Genomic DNA, 15,157 nt, shown 5'->3' on the forward strand with positions numbered 1-15,157 from the left:
TAATATTTGAAAAATAAGACACATGGTTATATATGATTAGAAAACTTAACATAATAAAAATTAGTAAGTAAATGTACGTATTTTCATATCAATACGTGTATTTTTTTCAAAAGGAAAATATTGCCAATTTATATAGGGTGGTGTTTGGATGAAAAACTAAACTATGACTTTAAAAATAATTTTATAATATATAAAATAAATATGCAAAAAATTTATCTCAATTTATATAAAAAAAATACTTTTTAAAAGTATTTTTAAGGAGTTCCAAACCATTATAGTCATAGATTCGGGCCTTGAGCATGAGAGATCCCAATGGATTTATTTGATTATTAGATGTGGTCGGGTTACGGACCCTTTTCTCCAGTTTCGAACTTTTATATTTTATGATGTAATAGTCCTTTCTGAATTTTAACATTTTGGGTTCAATTCATGGGCCATTTAAACAAATGAATTTCGTAGAGATTATTCTCTCACTATTTAATAGTAATTTATTTTTTTGTACCAACAAACAATAATAATTTATCTTTTAGGAATTCAATTTACAAAATTTTAAAATAAATCTGTTTATGTGGAAAAAAAGGTATATATTTGCTCCGTTACATAAGTTTGACCAAGGCCAAGAATTACTTCCAAGTTCAGATTTTCAGTTTAGTGCCAAATAGGCGATCCTCTAAAGAGCATGCTCTTCCTGAACTCTACATATCTTTGGCAGCTTGAAAACTTTGATCATATTCATTAGTGCATTAGAAATTTTCATCCTTGACTCCATATGTTTAGGTGAAAGTATTGAGTCAGCATTTTTTAAATAATATATATACACAGAATTTGGTACAAAACTTGTACATATTATAAAAGAATTTAACAAATTTTATTGTCATGAACCATGAACATATAATGCGGCTTATGTTTTAAATCATGTGCAATAATGAGAATTTTATTTAAAAAAAAATATATTTGATGTATAATATATTTATATATTTATAATAGATTTAACCTTTGTTTTGGATAATTTGAGCCTGCCTTGAAATTATTCGAGCTCGCATTAACGCAATAGAAACTAGAACCAACATTGACATAATGTTAAAACTTTCAATACACTAGTAACAGACAGTATCGAGTTGGCGGAAAAAAGAAAAGAAAAAAAAGTATCGAAATGGAGGCATATATGATATAATATTGTGCTGTTTATGACAGCAGCGGATCTAGGAACCTTTACGATGATGAACAAGCAGCTGACTTGCAGCTTAACAATGGACAACACAACTTTAATCTGTATTTCACAGGTTATTGAACAAGCAGCCTGAACCTTATACACAAATTGAAGTGTGACATGTCCCTGATTCAGTTACAATGAGAATGGAAGAACCAAGACCTCTTATAAGTTGCTGACTTGCGGCTGCTTTTAACATGGAATCATAGCAATGGGACTGACGCAACACGATGAATTGTTGGCGTTTAATAAAGATTGATTTTTCAAAACAATATCATAACAAGCGCGACCGAATGAGAATTTTAATATATATATATATATATATATAGAAGACAATATGGGTGTATCTTTTCAAACAAATCCTTAGGGGATGTCAGAACAATCTGCTCAGCAGGCGATGTCGTCAAATTCCTCAAACGGGGAACTGTAAATTCCTGGATGACTGGGAGAAGCCAGTTCAATTATATCTGGGCCAATACTCGCTGAAGGTTCAATCTCAAGTCCCATAGACAAAATTGAAAGATTTGAATCGCATGTTGGCACGGCCATCTGGTTTATACCGTCAGCTAGAGTAGAATTTATCGCATAGGAGGCTGGTAAGCAAGTGTCGCCCCCCCTGCAAGTGATTCCAGATGTAGTTGAAATATAGTTAAGCTTGCAACTACACGTTTTTTATATATATATATATATATATATTTGTATAAGCTTATAAATAAACAAAGATACGTGGAATAGAGTCATGCATATATACCTGCTGGTTCGCTTGGCAATATGCTTTTCATTCGCGAATATGCTCAAACCAGAAGGCGGTGACGCTGTAGATTTTAACGATGCCAAGGAATCAAGGGAAACCGTTATGCCATAGATATAAATTTCACTTAGTAAAGGAAAGGAAAAAGAGGTTGTGACATTCACGATGAATAACAAGATATGTTAAAATTACAAATAGATGTAAAATTACCTGGATGATGGCAAATATCATCATCATCATCTACCCAAGATTGAGACCTTAAGTCGACGTGATTGTTCATGGATGATTCTGTTTCCCTGTAGATTTGTCTGCAAGTGTGATGACCATGGTAGGTGATATTGTAAAGGTCAGGAATATTGTCATCTCTCTGCACTTGTTTGAAAGCTCGGCAACCCTCGACATTTTTATGAGTGCATCTGTAATATTCTCTGCGCATAGACCACAGGGAGCATAAACCAAAAAGAGGCATGTAAATAGCTAGTTTACATTTAGAAAGAGTCATACATAGATGTGAAGTAAGTCATGATTCATGGATAATTGAAAACAGCAGTACCTTGAAATTTTGGAATTAAGAATTTTTTTTTCGCCACATTTTCTCCAACTAAACCCATCGTCAAGAGACGGAGATATTATCGTCCATCTTGCTTCCTTGGTCCTTCCATAATTTAAGAATCGTTTTAGAAAATACAACTACTTTTTGTAAGCCTAAAGAGGTAAGGCAAATGACACATAGTTATGCATAGACATACCCCTTGTACTTGGAGACCCTGCTTCCGGAAGACTGTGGAGGCTCAACCACTATCTCATTTGTTATGATAGACCTCATATCCTCGGAGACCTTGCCACTGGAAGACTTCAGTGGCTCACACACTATCCCCCCTATCGCAATCCCATTTCACAATGATAGTGATGGATTAAACCAATTGTCATATGGATCATTGATAATTCATCATATTTGAGGAAGTAAATGAGGTTATGACAACACAGTAGCAATAAAAAAAATTAAATTAAATTAAAATCAAATATCAGTTAGATTTACCTGGACAGTCATCAATATCATCATCCAACTCTAGTTGACTCATAATGTCATCCTGTTTATTAATTGGAGAAAAGATGCAATCAAAAACAGATGGCCGGCCAACTGTTCCCCATTCTGCTTCACTCCACATCAATGCTTTCCACCACTTGGCTTCTCCTTTGATGGCTTTCAAATTCTGACTTGACAGTTCCATTTTGGAAAGCCTCTGAAGTTTTGGGCAATTATAAATTCCTATGTTTTCTAAACTTGGACCCATGTGTAATCCATTAGAAATGCTGATCAATTCAGGAAGATGGAGAAGTGCTATTGTTCTTAATTTTGGGAGGAAAGTGCCTGCTCCAGGTTTGGTTGGTCCATAAGTTATTAAAGCACCTATTTTTGGACAATCTTTAACTACAAGCACCTTCAAGAGTGAAAGGTTGCCCAGAAAATCCAAGGTGAAACAGTTGTTAACTTAGAACAATTGTGCAATGCTAAGGTCTTCAACATACCAAAGCTGTGACTGGAATGAACTTCTCCTTCACAAATGCTTCTTAGATTCTTCATGTATGATACACTCAACACTAGCAAACGGGGAAGTATATCTTTACTGCTCGAGCATCTTCCATCAATAATTGTTTGCATCTCCTTACATTCAGCCAATATACACACCTGTAATTGCTCTATACTCGTCATGCCAAATTTTGAGAGATCCTTGATGGTCATGTGTCTGTCTAAAAATAAAGCCTTGCTATGTCTAACAACACTTGCTATTTCATAAGGGACATCAACACCTTTCACAAACTTTATGCTACGCTCACTTTGTTTAAATTTTTCTTCAGCTGTGGGCAGTGTACCTGAAATGATCCTTGACATATGTCTGCCAATAATGAATCTAAAATCAAGCTCAAAAATGCGTGCAGGCATGAGATATAAAAGTTCTATCATTGGAATGTAAAAACTAATAGTTTGCAAGCATTCTAATACCCAGAGTTCTGGTAGAATGACTTGCAAATTCTCTTCCCATCGCTCATCATCGGGGTTTACGTCAATGCTTAAATGTTTTAGGCCTTTAAGCTTTGAAATCACCCCAGAAGGAATAATTGTTGAGCTGGTATATTCTTTACTTTTCTTGCCACGATACTCGTACAAACAAAGAGTCAAACTTTGGAGGTTGGTCAATTCCTGGATCTCTTTTGGCAAATGTGTAATTTGAGTCTTGTCAAGGTCAATCTTCTCTAGATTCTTCAATTTCCCAACCTCTGAGGGTAGTTTCATGAAGCATTCACAAGATTTCATATAGAGTTCCCTAAGTTGCTCCAACTCAAAAAAGGAGTTCGGTAATTCTCTAATACTAGTGTAGGACAAATCCAAGACGCAAAGTAGAGGCATTTTAAAGAAGAAATGGGGTGGGATTTTTGTCAAATCAGCATTGTTGTGCAACTTTAACACTTTGAGTTCATGACAATCCGGGGAAAAAGGTAGCTCAAACAGCTTATTGTCTGCCAAGTCAATATATATAGCACTATGCCATAGCTCACTCTTTGGTGGTTCAACCAACCCCAACTCAGATTTTTTCATGATCAAAGGATTCTGACTGTTTAATAATTGCAAGATATCATATATCTCTTGTGGAATTTGAATATACCTTGACTTCTTGTCCTTTAGTTGCAACAAGGCAAAACGGTCCACAAGCTCTGTCAGATTATGCTTGGCTTCTCTAGCACCCACTAATCGAGAAGAAATCCAATAATTTACCAACTCATTTTCTGGCTTCCCAAATTTAGAAATGAATAAGCATGATGTAAGGCAATATTTCTGTGTCTTACTTAAATCATGCCAGATGAAGTTTATGAATGCTTTATTTAAGACACTGCTCTGGCCTTGAAATGTACCGATGTCATAGGAAGGATGAAGCGAACTCAATTTGAACAAGGCAAGTTCCCATTGTGAAGCATATATTTCCTTCCTCAGTAATCTTGCCACAATGACACCGGCAAGAAGATGAGCACCGCATTCTTTAACTATACGCACAGCCATTCTCTCAGCGCTGGATAATGGTAAAATCGGAATTCCGATGTTTGTACAGATAACTTCCCACGGCAATAAGTGATCCGTTGTGTTGATATTCAGAGCCATTGCCACTGTTAATTCACTATTAGCCCGCTTCGAAGATTCAGTGGTAATGCACACCACAACTCCTGCAAGTTCTTCAGGAAAACCCACTTTCCAAGGATCAAGAGGCTCTTTGGCTTCTCCATCCACCAAAAGCACCAAGTATTTTTTTCTTGACATCTCTTTCTCAATGCTTGTTTTAAGCAAATCGTCATTGCCTTCTATCAATGGAAGATGAAATTGTTGAGCTATCTGCTGTTGAACATGTATCTCCGCAGCAAGACCTTGGTAATCTGAGGCGTCGATGAGTAAGATTCTGGAGAAGGTTTCATGAAGGCGAAGTAGAATTTCCTTGTCTTTCAAGACTGATTCTATTTTTTTCTTAACTAGTCTTTTTTCAGTTGCATCTCTTGTAGAGAACAGGACATGGTGAATGTTTCGTACATGATCATCCTCAGACAATAAAGTTTGAACCAATTGATCCACAGCAAGATTCACAGATAAATTGAGAATATCTTCTGGTGTCCCGTCAGAATAAATATAGTTGGGACTCCAACCCCTTTCCACGCTCTTCAGTACGTACACTGGTAAAAGGCCTTGGAAGCATTCAAGAGGCTTCTGATTGAGAAGGCGGTTCAAATCATCCAAAGAATGTCTCCTTCTTGAAGCTTCTTGAATCCAAGCCTTGAGTTTGCTATCGTGCACTGTTCTCATGGGATAATTCAACAGTAGCCTGATAAAATCTCTTATCCGGCTTACCTTTAGTGGCAATATAGGCCTCAGTTCACTCAGTGGAATGCCAAAAAAATGTGGGTTTGTTTCTATCCTGGGAGGATTTGGCCGCTTTGGTTTGGGAAGACCGAATGGCTCTGCTTTCACAAATGGCTCCACTTTTTCTCCTTTGTGAAAATCAAATGTTCCCCCTGTTTCTATTTCCTCCAGTTTGGCAAGACCGAATGGCTCTGCTTTCACAAATGGCTCCACTTTTTCTCCTTTGTGAAAATCAATGTTCCCCCTATTTCTATTTCCTCCAGTTTGGCAAGACCGAATGGCTCTGCTTTCACATATGGCTCCACTTTTTCTCCTTTGTGAAAATCAAATGTTTCCCTTGTTTCTATTTCCTCCAGTTTGGCAAATGGATCCAGAGCTTGTCTTGTCGGTGGCTCCATTTTGGTGTCTCCATGTGCTTTGATATCATTAGGATTCATTTGCTCATCGCTACCCTCCATAGAAACTCCAGAGATAAAATATTTCCTGCATAATGAATAAGAGGATGACAGGAAAAAGAATGTCATCCCAAAAAAGAAAAGTGATGATTTGAACATAATCAATCGATTCATTGGACAGCCTCTCTAGCTTTGGATGCATCAAAGAAACCTTGGACTTCATAATTCTGATGTGCCAGAACCTTAAGAAGAATATTGAAGTCTATACATCACAAGCTTCTATTAAACTCACTGATATAGATATGTATTATTGCGTTAAGTTTTAAAATCATAACATGCATGTTTGCTTTAAGAAGAATATAAAAATCTATGCACTGAGACATGGATTCTGTGTTGAATCAGTTTCTAATCTTCGGTCACGTTTTCAATCATATTTCAAAAAAATCTCGTTGTGTTATAACTTCATTGAGAAGTAAGATTTCAAGAGCTTTCCAATCATCTATCATTTACATAGCTTGGAGATATGTTCAACGTTGAGAACTAGCCAAATTGTTAACGTGTTAAACCTGTTGTCTGATGCTTCACACTATGAACAAATAATTTTCTATTCCTCCGTACTGGGCCTTTCTAATGCTTTAATCCAAATTGAATTGGGTTGGCAAAAAAAAAAATCCAAATTAATTGGTGTTTTGAATTCAATTCACGAACTAATTAAGTCATCTGGACAAACACGTCACCCAAGCTTTTCAAATCCATTTGTGACCAAGAGAATCTTCGATGCACATTTAGGTTGCTGAAACAAAGATTAATATTCCGTTAACGGAATACTTTTCATCAACCAAATATATTTTAATTCGTCTGACCAAAAAAATCAATCCTTGCCAAATTTTCTCCCTTCTTTCTTGCTGGGCTGACAGTTTCTACTCTCTATAGCTATGGCCAATTTGAGTCAATGTTTCTATTTTTTTTTCACTAGGAAATCAATTAATTGACCAAAAATCTTTACTGTTATAAAATATTATTTCTACATTAATGAAAGTTTTATTATCACATCATATATTATCTTTAAAGATCTTAATCAAAGTTAATCATAGTTCTTGAAAAAGAAAAATTGGCCCCTTTGAATATTTTATTTGTTAGAAGGACCGATAAACTTTTTATACATAAAAGTGCCTCAAAAATTTTATGCATAAAATTGTGTACAAATTTTATACTATCATTTACGTCATTGCAGCCAACAAAATTTTCAATAAATAATCCATTCATTAATTTTCCCTATGTCTAGACAATGTATTTTTGCTTTTTTTCCCCCCTGAATTAATCTTATTTCCGCACAATTTGATTGATATAAGCCTCTCTAAGCCCCACCTCTTGCAGTAAATCTTTATGTGTTTACTTCTTTTTCCACTTCTCCTTCCTCTTTACAGAACTCAAAGGCAGAATAAAAATTCAAAATTAAAGCAATCAATGTCAATTCCCGATCCTTTGATGGTTAAAAAAACAAAAGGGTAATCCAGATCCCTTTGAAGTCTCGGATAAAAGAATTAAGCAACGTAACGTAGCATCAAATTCAGTAGTTCCAAACCAGAAAAAGATCAAGGGGAAAATTAAAGCAGGAATCATTAATCAAAACCAGATGAGCGTTGGCTAGCTCATGACAAATTAAACAATTAATTAATAAAGCATAAGTTGTATAACTCACCGTGACTTTCTGCAACTATAACTCAAATTCAACAGCTTCAAATTCGGAAACCACTCTGCAAAAGTTGAGTGCCAAGCTGATAGCTAGATAGCTGCCGGAGAGCAATGAATAAGAGAATTCATGAATATTGAAGGAAAGAGGAGTTTGAATTGAAGTTCATAAATCAGAAAATATGGATGAGGGTGGGATAATTGTGGTACTTACATACCAAGAAGCGATCTGATGAGGCGTTGTCTCAGCTCAAGCACTGACCTTTGTTGAAAGAGTAAAGAACCGTAGAGAATGAAGAGGCCAATGTATATAGGTCCCGTCTTATTAGTTTAATTTGAGTTTGTTTTATGATTTAATGTATTTGTTTTTATTTTACCCTTAATTATTTATTCAATCTCTTTTGTCATATTTTTTCTTATCGTATTTCCCCACACATTCTTTTTCGTCTTTTTTTCATGTATCATATGGATATATTTAGAAACAAAAATATTTTTCTAATCTATTTATTGTTTTTCACTAATCTTATCTAATTGTTCCTTATCCACGAATTTTTGAAGGTCATAATAAAGATATGGATCGAGATAAATAATTGGAAATTTCGATGCATCTTCCATCGTCTAATTCATGAACCCCCTTTATAAACTTGTGATAATTTCCGTTTATTTTCCATCGTCTTATTCATTACTCCTTCCGTTTCTTATTATAAGAGACATTTGATGCTTATGACATGTTTCTATATATAAGAGACACTTAAAAGTTGTCTCTACTTTTTTGTGTTGATTTCCTATTTTACCCATATTTATTGTCTCCAACTCACACTCTCTCTCCCTCCCACTTCTCTTTCTTTTAATAATTTAATTGTTTTCTCTCATGCTCTCTCTTCTTATTAATGAGGGCATTTTTGGAAAGAAAATTATGCTTTTTACACATTGATTGTTCTTAACTAATTTTAACTGTTTTTTTTATCAACGTAATTCGGTTATTCGTCTCTTATAATAAGGAACGGAGAGAGTACTAACCTTCATTATGAGAATCTGAAAATTTCCACGCCTCTTCCGTTATCTTATTCGTTGACTTTCTTTATGGGTATATGGAAACGTCCACGCATCTTCTATCATCTTAGGTAGTGTGCTTCCACTGTCTTTGCCGTCGGTGCTCATTAGTAAGGAGGAGTATGGTGCTTATTGCTTTGTCAGATTACTCATGTTCGATTCATCTTGAACAACTTAATTTAATTTTCTGACTAAAGTCATTATTATTTTTCACGTTGAAAATTAAAAAATATATATGATTTTATATTATTTTTTAAACAAAATAATTTTAAAAGGAACATTAAAACATAAAATATGACTGAGACCATCTAATTTTAATTTAAACGATTGATATGAACAAAATATGCACAATAAGTATTAATGATGAACCCGCTCCACAATATTTCTTTAATTTGTTTAGCTACGAAATTTATTTATCAGATTTTAATTAAAACCTACACAAGCTTCAAGTTTAAAATATTCGGAAGACGATGCAAGTAACTTTCCTCTTCTTTTTTTTTTTTATACAACTTAAAGTTGAAATATATAAATTTATTTGTCATATATCAATTTCTTATTTGTTGGCCAAATAATAGTCAACAAAGAGCGTAGTGCTGTTTCTTTCCGTTGTATCAGGGAAAAAAAAATAAAGGAAAGAAAGAGGAACGCACTGCTCTTGTTAGTCAATAATTGAACAGTCTGTTAAATATTCATTTGAACATAGTAGCGTGCAAAGCTTGTTCGGGTGTGTTTCCAAGCAGTTTCCTGAAGTTCGATCAGCTGAGGTTGAGCTGTGCAGCTTTTCCAATGACCCTGCGAAGATGATTACACGGGTCTATTTTAGATTTCAAATTAAGAAAAACCTAAAAATCAATTAACTTTCTTAACTCATAAATTTAAGTATTATTTAAAGTTTAAAAAATTTGAAATTCATAGCCAATGAGTAATTATGTTTATTTGAACTTATTGGTTGAATTATTTGAATTTATTTCAAATTTTAGCTGTGTGTGTGCGCGCATGCATGTATTAACTTGAAATGTTGATAATGAAAAAATAGGTTTTACTGTATATCTTAGGTAGTTTGCTATAAGTTCAGAGAGTGTTTGGGTAACCTAGTAAACACTTTTCAGAAATGTTTTTTCACAAATCGAGACAAATTTCTCCATATATTTATCTCATATACTGTAAAAGCATTTCTGAAACTATGACTTTGATCTTACCCAAATACCCTTTTAAATGAATACTGTCCAAAAACTCACATGCATCAATTTGTCTGGCATCCTCTGTTTTGTAAATGATTATTGTTTGTTTGCTGTACTTCATTTTTATTTTCACTTGTCTCTCATCTGCATGTCAAAACAAAGGGAGCTTACAACTTGTTAAGCCTCTCTTTTTTTTTTTTTTATCTTTTAATTATAAGGATAAGCACTAAGAATTAAAGGAGGGAACATGTGACTTCCCGCTTGCAGGGGAGGGCCCTCCGTAATTGATAAGCCCCTCTGAGGCCCTCTGTTACGGTAAATTTTTTATTTATTTCTTTCTTCCTCCACCTTTCCATTCTCTTAACAAACCAAAAGCAGAATAAGAAGCTCAAAGTTCAAACCAAGCACAATAAACCTTTCAAACTATTTCCAGCAAAGTACTTTTTTTTATATAGTTATTATAAACTTTAAATAACTAATTTGATACTATAAAAAAATAGTTAAAACAATAAATAAATTAGAAATATACTTTTATTTTTAAATATGTCTTTATAATAAATAAGAAAAAAATAAAAAGAAACGTATAGCGTAATGTGATAAGACAGTATGATAAACAAAAGAGAGTAAATAATTAAAGATAAAATTAAAAAATATATTAAATATTAGAATAAACTCAAATTAGAGCTTATAAAATGAACTACCCCCTCTTTAAATCATTTGAAGCTTATAAATAGGAATAGATTGAGTAATCCACTGCCAACACTATTATAATTAATTATTTCCAAAAGGGCTGATGCTTTACCTACGCGTAAACGATTGGTGTTTCCGTTGCATGTTCCCTTCCGTGATGCGGCATCGTTTCGTTGTTAGGCTGACTTCTTTTTTTTCCCGACGTTGACCCAAAATTGATGCTTGTTCCTTTTCCTGATCTACTCGAGCTTGTGAACTGCGATCACTCAGAAAGCACTCCTTCCATCTCAAACAGCTGGCTTTCATCTTTTCATCTCTGGTCCAAACCAGGTACAATTTACTCTTTACTCGTTCTTTTCCTTATAAGGTTTTAATTAAAACATTCCCCGGATTTCTTTGTTGGCCCTCTTCTATTTTTCCACTTGAAATTTAACTATGAGATTCATTTCTTCTAAGACGAACAGCTCAGAATCTTGTTCTCCTCCTGCTGGAAATATAATCACAAGAATACTTGCTTCGAGATTGTAATTTATTTTTCTGTCTTGCAAATCCCAACATGATTCCTTTCCTTATAACCCCGACATGTCTGTTTTATTGAATGGATTCCTTAAAATATTCATTGATAGTATTTATGAAACTCGTAGATTGATTACTTTTTTTGCAAAAGAAAAAGTTATAGAAATTTAAAAATAGGTGCTCAGTATCGTATCATATTATACATGTGTATTTGCGGCTGAGATGCACATACGTATTCCATACATGCACATGCGTGTACAAACACATCACAGTTAAATGAACATACAACATGTTTAGATCGTGTATGGAATTCTATACCGCGCACATATCTTCCTTAACATCTTCAGTTGAATCTTTAATCATTCCAGGAATTTTGAGATTTCGCCATGAATGGGATCAGAAACACAGTCTCTGCTCTAGGAGAGATGGGAGGTGAGCTGGTCACGCAGGTTGCATTGGAGGTTTCAGGAGATACATTCAAAGACAAGCTTCGAGCTTTCACTACTGATTTGGAAGACAAATATGAGGACTTACAGCAACGAAGGCTGTTGCTACATGCCTTGAGAAAGGACCTAGAGAGGGAAGTTCAAAGATGTAGAGAGAAAGAAACCACAAGTTCTTACAGCTTATGGATCACTAAGGCATCAGAGGTTGATGAAGAAGTGAATGATTTGGTGAGTAGATATGAAGCAGCAAAGCAAGCTTCATACGGATTTTTGCAACGACCAAGTCTGTCTTCAGAGGTGGAAGAAAAGCTTAAAGCAATTAAGGAACTAGTTGAACAGAAAAGTTATATGGTTTTTCAAGTTGACAAACCTCCAGAGCGTGTCTTAAAAGTGTTAAATGCTCCTCGTATTGCAGGTTATCCTACCCTACAAGGTGCACTGGAAAAAGTTTTGGAATTGGTCAAAAATAGTAAAATAAAAGCCATTGGAGTTCATGGACTGAAAGGGGTTGGGAAAACAGCGATAATGCAGAATTTGAACAACCATGAAGAGGTTGGCAAGTTGTTTGATATTGTCATTTTCGTGAGGGTCCCGGATGATGAGATTCATCTCCAACAAAAAATTGCAAGGCGATTGAAGGTCGATGCCAAAGGGATCAATGACACTGAAGATATTGCCAGAAAAATACACAAAGATCTGAAGAATAAGAAGTACTTGTTGATTTTGGATGGAGTGGTGGACTCTATTGATTTGAGTCAGCTGGGAATTCCAAACAATGACAATTACAGTAAGGTTGTGGTGACCGCTCAACATAAACAGGTTTGCACCTTGAATGATGCAGACAGGTTGATCAAGGTTGACCAATTATCTCGTGATGAGGCGTGGAAGATGTTTCGAGATACTGTTGGTCCTATAATTGATCGGCCAGACATTCCAGAGATTGCTCAACGTGTATGTGACAAGTGCTCTGGTCTTCCACTGCTAATACATAAGATAGCGCGATCTTTCAAATTGAAAGGGAGTGCTCCAAGCTGGAGGGCCGGACTGGAGGATCTTGAAGAACGATGGCCAGATTATGAAAATGAAGGCGTGAACGAGTTGTACTCATTCTTGACATTCTGCTATGACGACTTGAAAGATGAAAAGAAACAGAAATGCTTTCTGTATGCTTCATCGTACCCTGCTGACAGCAAGGTTTACAGTGATTATTTGGTGGAGTGCTTGGCAGCTCAGAATTTCCTTGGTGATATCAATGGGACAAGAAAGTATCAAAATGCACGTGATCGTGGTTATGCAATACTAGAGGACCTCACAAATGTCTCATTACTAGAGAAAGGAAAACAGATGATATATGTCAGCATGAATGATTGTATGAAACAACTTGCTTCATATATATCTTCTAAATATCCTCAGTATAGCTCTTACGTCCAGACTGGAGAGGAACTTGGGGAACCTGAAACATCAAAATCTTGGCAGAATGCGAGGTGGGTATCTTTGATTAACAGCAATTTGCAGACTTTACCAATAGACCAGGATTGTAGTATGCTTGAGACATTATTGTTGCAGAAGAATCCAGAGTTATCTAAAATTCCTGGAACATTTTTCAAGAAGCATATGAGAAACCTGGTGGTGTTAGATATGTATGGTACTGGAATTAAAAGTCTGCCATCATCTGTATCGAAGCTGACTGGTCTTAGGGGACTGTATCTCAATGATTGTGAGCGTCTAACCATGTTGAATTGTGGATTAAGATCACTTGAACGGCTTGAATTTCTTGACATTCGAGGAACCAAAGTGCCCTTCTTATCATCTGATATTGGGTACTTGACCAATTTGAGGTGCTTGCGAATCCCATACATTAAAATTGCAGATCAAAGTGAAGATCCAGCTGTCAATGCTAATTACAGTGCGCTTTCAAGGCTTCAAAAATTGGAAGAATTGATAATTGAAGTGGTTTCCTATCAGCAATGGCGTAATGATGCTGCAAATGTGATGCAGCAGTTGGCCTATCTGGAAAATCTAACCAACCTCAGGTTCAGTTTTCCCACTTCAACAACTCTTCAAAATCTTCTGACAAGGAGAGCTGGTAAACAATTCAGTTCATTCCAATTCTTCGTTGGATGTCAAAACTCTAAGCGTCCTTCAATTCTTGAATCTTTTGAGTACAGAATTTCTAGATATTTGAGATATGACAATGGCGGATGCGAGGATACTCCAGCAATTAGTGCTATACTTCCTCAAACTGATGCATTAGAATTGATCAACTGTAACCATGTCAGAGATCTGTCAAACCTTGGGACAGAAAGCTTGGAGCGTATCCGTGGTATTCTGATTGAGAAATGCAATGAAATTCATACCCTTTTACCAGGAACTGTGAATGGCACAAGAGAGGTAAGCATCCTGCCAAATCTTGAGCAACTGCACCTGATAAACTTGCGCAAGTTGAATTGTGTCTTCAGAGGTCCCTTTCATCAGGAATCCCTTTCCAAACTAAGGGCTTTGACATTGAAAGATTGCTCGTCTTTGAAATACATTTTTGGTGATGGAGCTATTCAACATTTTTCACAGCTTCATTTTCTGGAAGTTCAAAACTGTTCAGATTTTGAAGAACTTATTGCAGCGGTTGATTATGGCAGTGCCGTGCTTCCCAAATTAGAGGTGTTAGTGCTGGCTAATTTGCCAAGACTCAAATCTGTGTACATAGATCAGACCTTGCCATGGTCTTCACTTGAGGTTCTCAAAATATATCAATGCTCAAGATTGAAATCATTGCCTTTAAGCAAGGAGAGGGCAACCAACCTCAGATCCATCAAAGGTGAACAAGAATGGTGGGATGAACTGCAGTGGGCAGACAAGGAGCATTTTCAACATATATTTACAGCCTCAAGTGGGTGTTAGTCGTTATTCTTTGCTGTACTTGTTGATGTATGAATTGAAAGACTAGCTGTGCCTTTCTTCTGGACTCTTGTATTCCTAGTGTGGCAAAGTACTGCTGTAAAGCGTAAACTGTAATAATTACTAGTACATCGCTGTTGTAATTGGTGTTATATTATTTTACCGTACTCTTGTAATTTGTGCTGTTACATTACTGTTTCAGATGTTGATGATAAACAGCTTGTTGATGTTCTATTTTTCCTACTTCAGTTTAAACATCATGGCCAATTTATATCTATTCTCATTTTCTCACTTCAAGAATTAAAAATTCAGTCAGGCGAAAGAAATGCAGTAAATATATTGTCATTTTAATTATATTATATAAAATATTTTTTAATCCTAGCCCTTAACATGTAGTACTTTAATTTCTCTCGGGCAGATTCTT

General features: G+C 35.4%; 2 protein-coding genes across 2 annotated transcripts; one reads left to right on the plus strand and one right to left on the minus strand.

Annotated features, from left to right (window-relative positions):
• Positions 1-1,597: 1,597 nt before the first annotated feature.
• On the minus strand, positions 1,598-8,028 carry LOC114723036 (uncharacterized). Its single transcript, XM_028909177.1, has 9 exons — positions 7,963-8,028; positions 6,196-6,348; positions 3,573-6,010; positions 3,001-3,453; positions 2,711-2,846; positions 2,515-2,616; positions 2,172-2,389; positions 1,962-2,025; positions 1,598-1,826 (listed from the first exon to the last, which is right to left on the minus strand). Exons 2-9 carry the CDS (start codon positions 6,321-6,323, stop codon positions 1,598-1,600), a joined length of 3,768 nt encoding a protein of 1,255 aa, XP_028765010.1. The 5' UTR covers positions 6,324-6,348; positions 7,963-8,028.
• Positions 8,029-11,778: 3,750 nt separating this feature from the next.
• On the plus strand, positions 11,779-14,736 carry LOC114723037 (probable disease resistance protein At1g61300). The gene has a single exon (XM_028909178.1). The coding sequence runs from the start codon at positions 11,779-11,781 to the stop codon at positions 14,734-14,736; it is 2,958 nt and encodes a 985-aa protein (XP_028765011.1).
• Positions 14,737-15,157: the final 421 nt, after the last annotated feature.

The sequence above is a fragment of the Neltuma alba genome, unplaced genomic scaffold, assembly GCF_004799145.2.
Source record: "Neltuma alba isolate B1F8T4 unplaced genomic scaffold, ASM479914v2 tig00012118_pilon, whole genome shotgun sequence".
Lineage (NCBI taxonomy): Eukaryota > Viridiplantae > Streptophyta > Magnoliopsida > Fabales > Fabaceae > Neltuma > Neltuma alba.

Excerpts from the sequence above, each read along its gene's own strand:
- LOC114723036 (XM_028909177.1), bottom strand. The coding sequence starts at position 6,323 with ATGGAGGGTAGCGATGAGCAAATGAATCCTAATGATATCAAAGCACAT. Across the intron at positions 3,454-3,572 it reads CAGTAAAGATATACTTCCCC|TTAACAACTGTTTCACCTTG; the intron begins GTTTGCTAGTGT and ends AATTGTTCTAAG. Across the intron at positions 1,827-1,961 it reads ATTGCCAAGCGAACCAGCAG|GGGGGGCGACACTTGCTTAC; the intron begins GTATATATGCAT and ends AATCACTTGCAG.
- LOC114723037 (XM_028909178.1), top strand. The coding sequence starts at position 11,779 with ATGAATGGGATCAGAAACACAGTCTCTGCTCTAGGAGAGATGGGAGGT.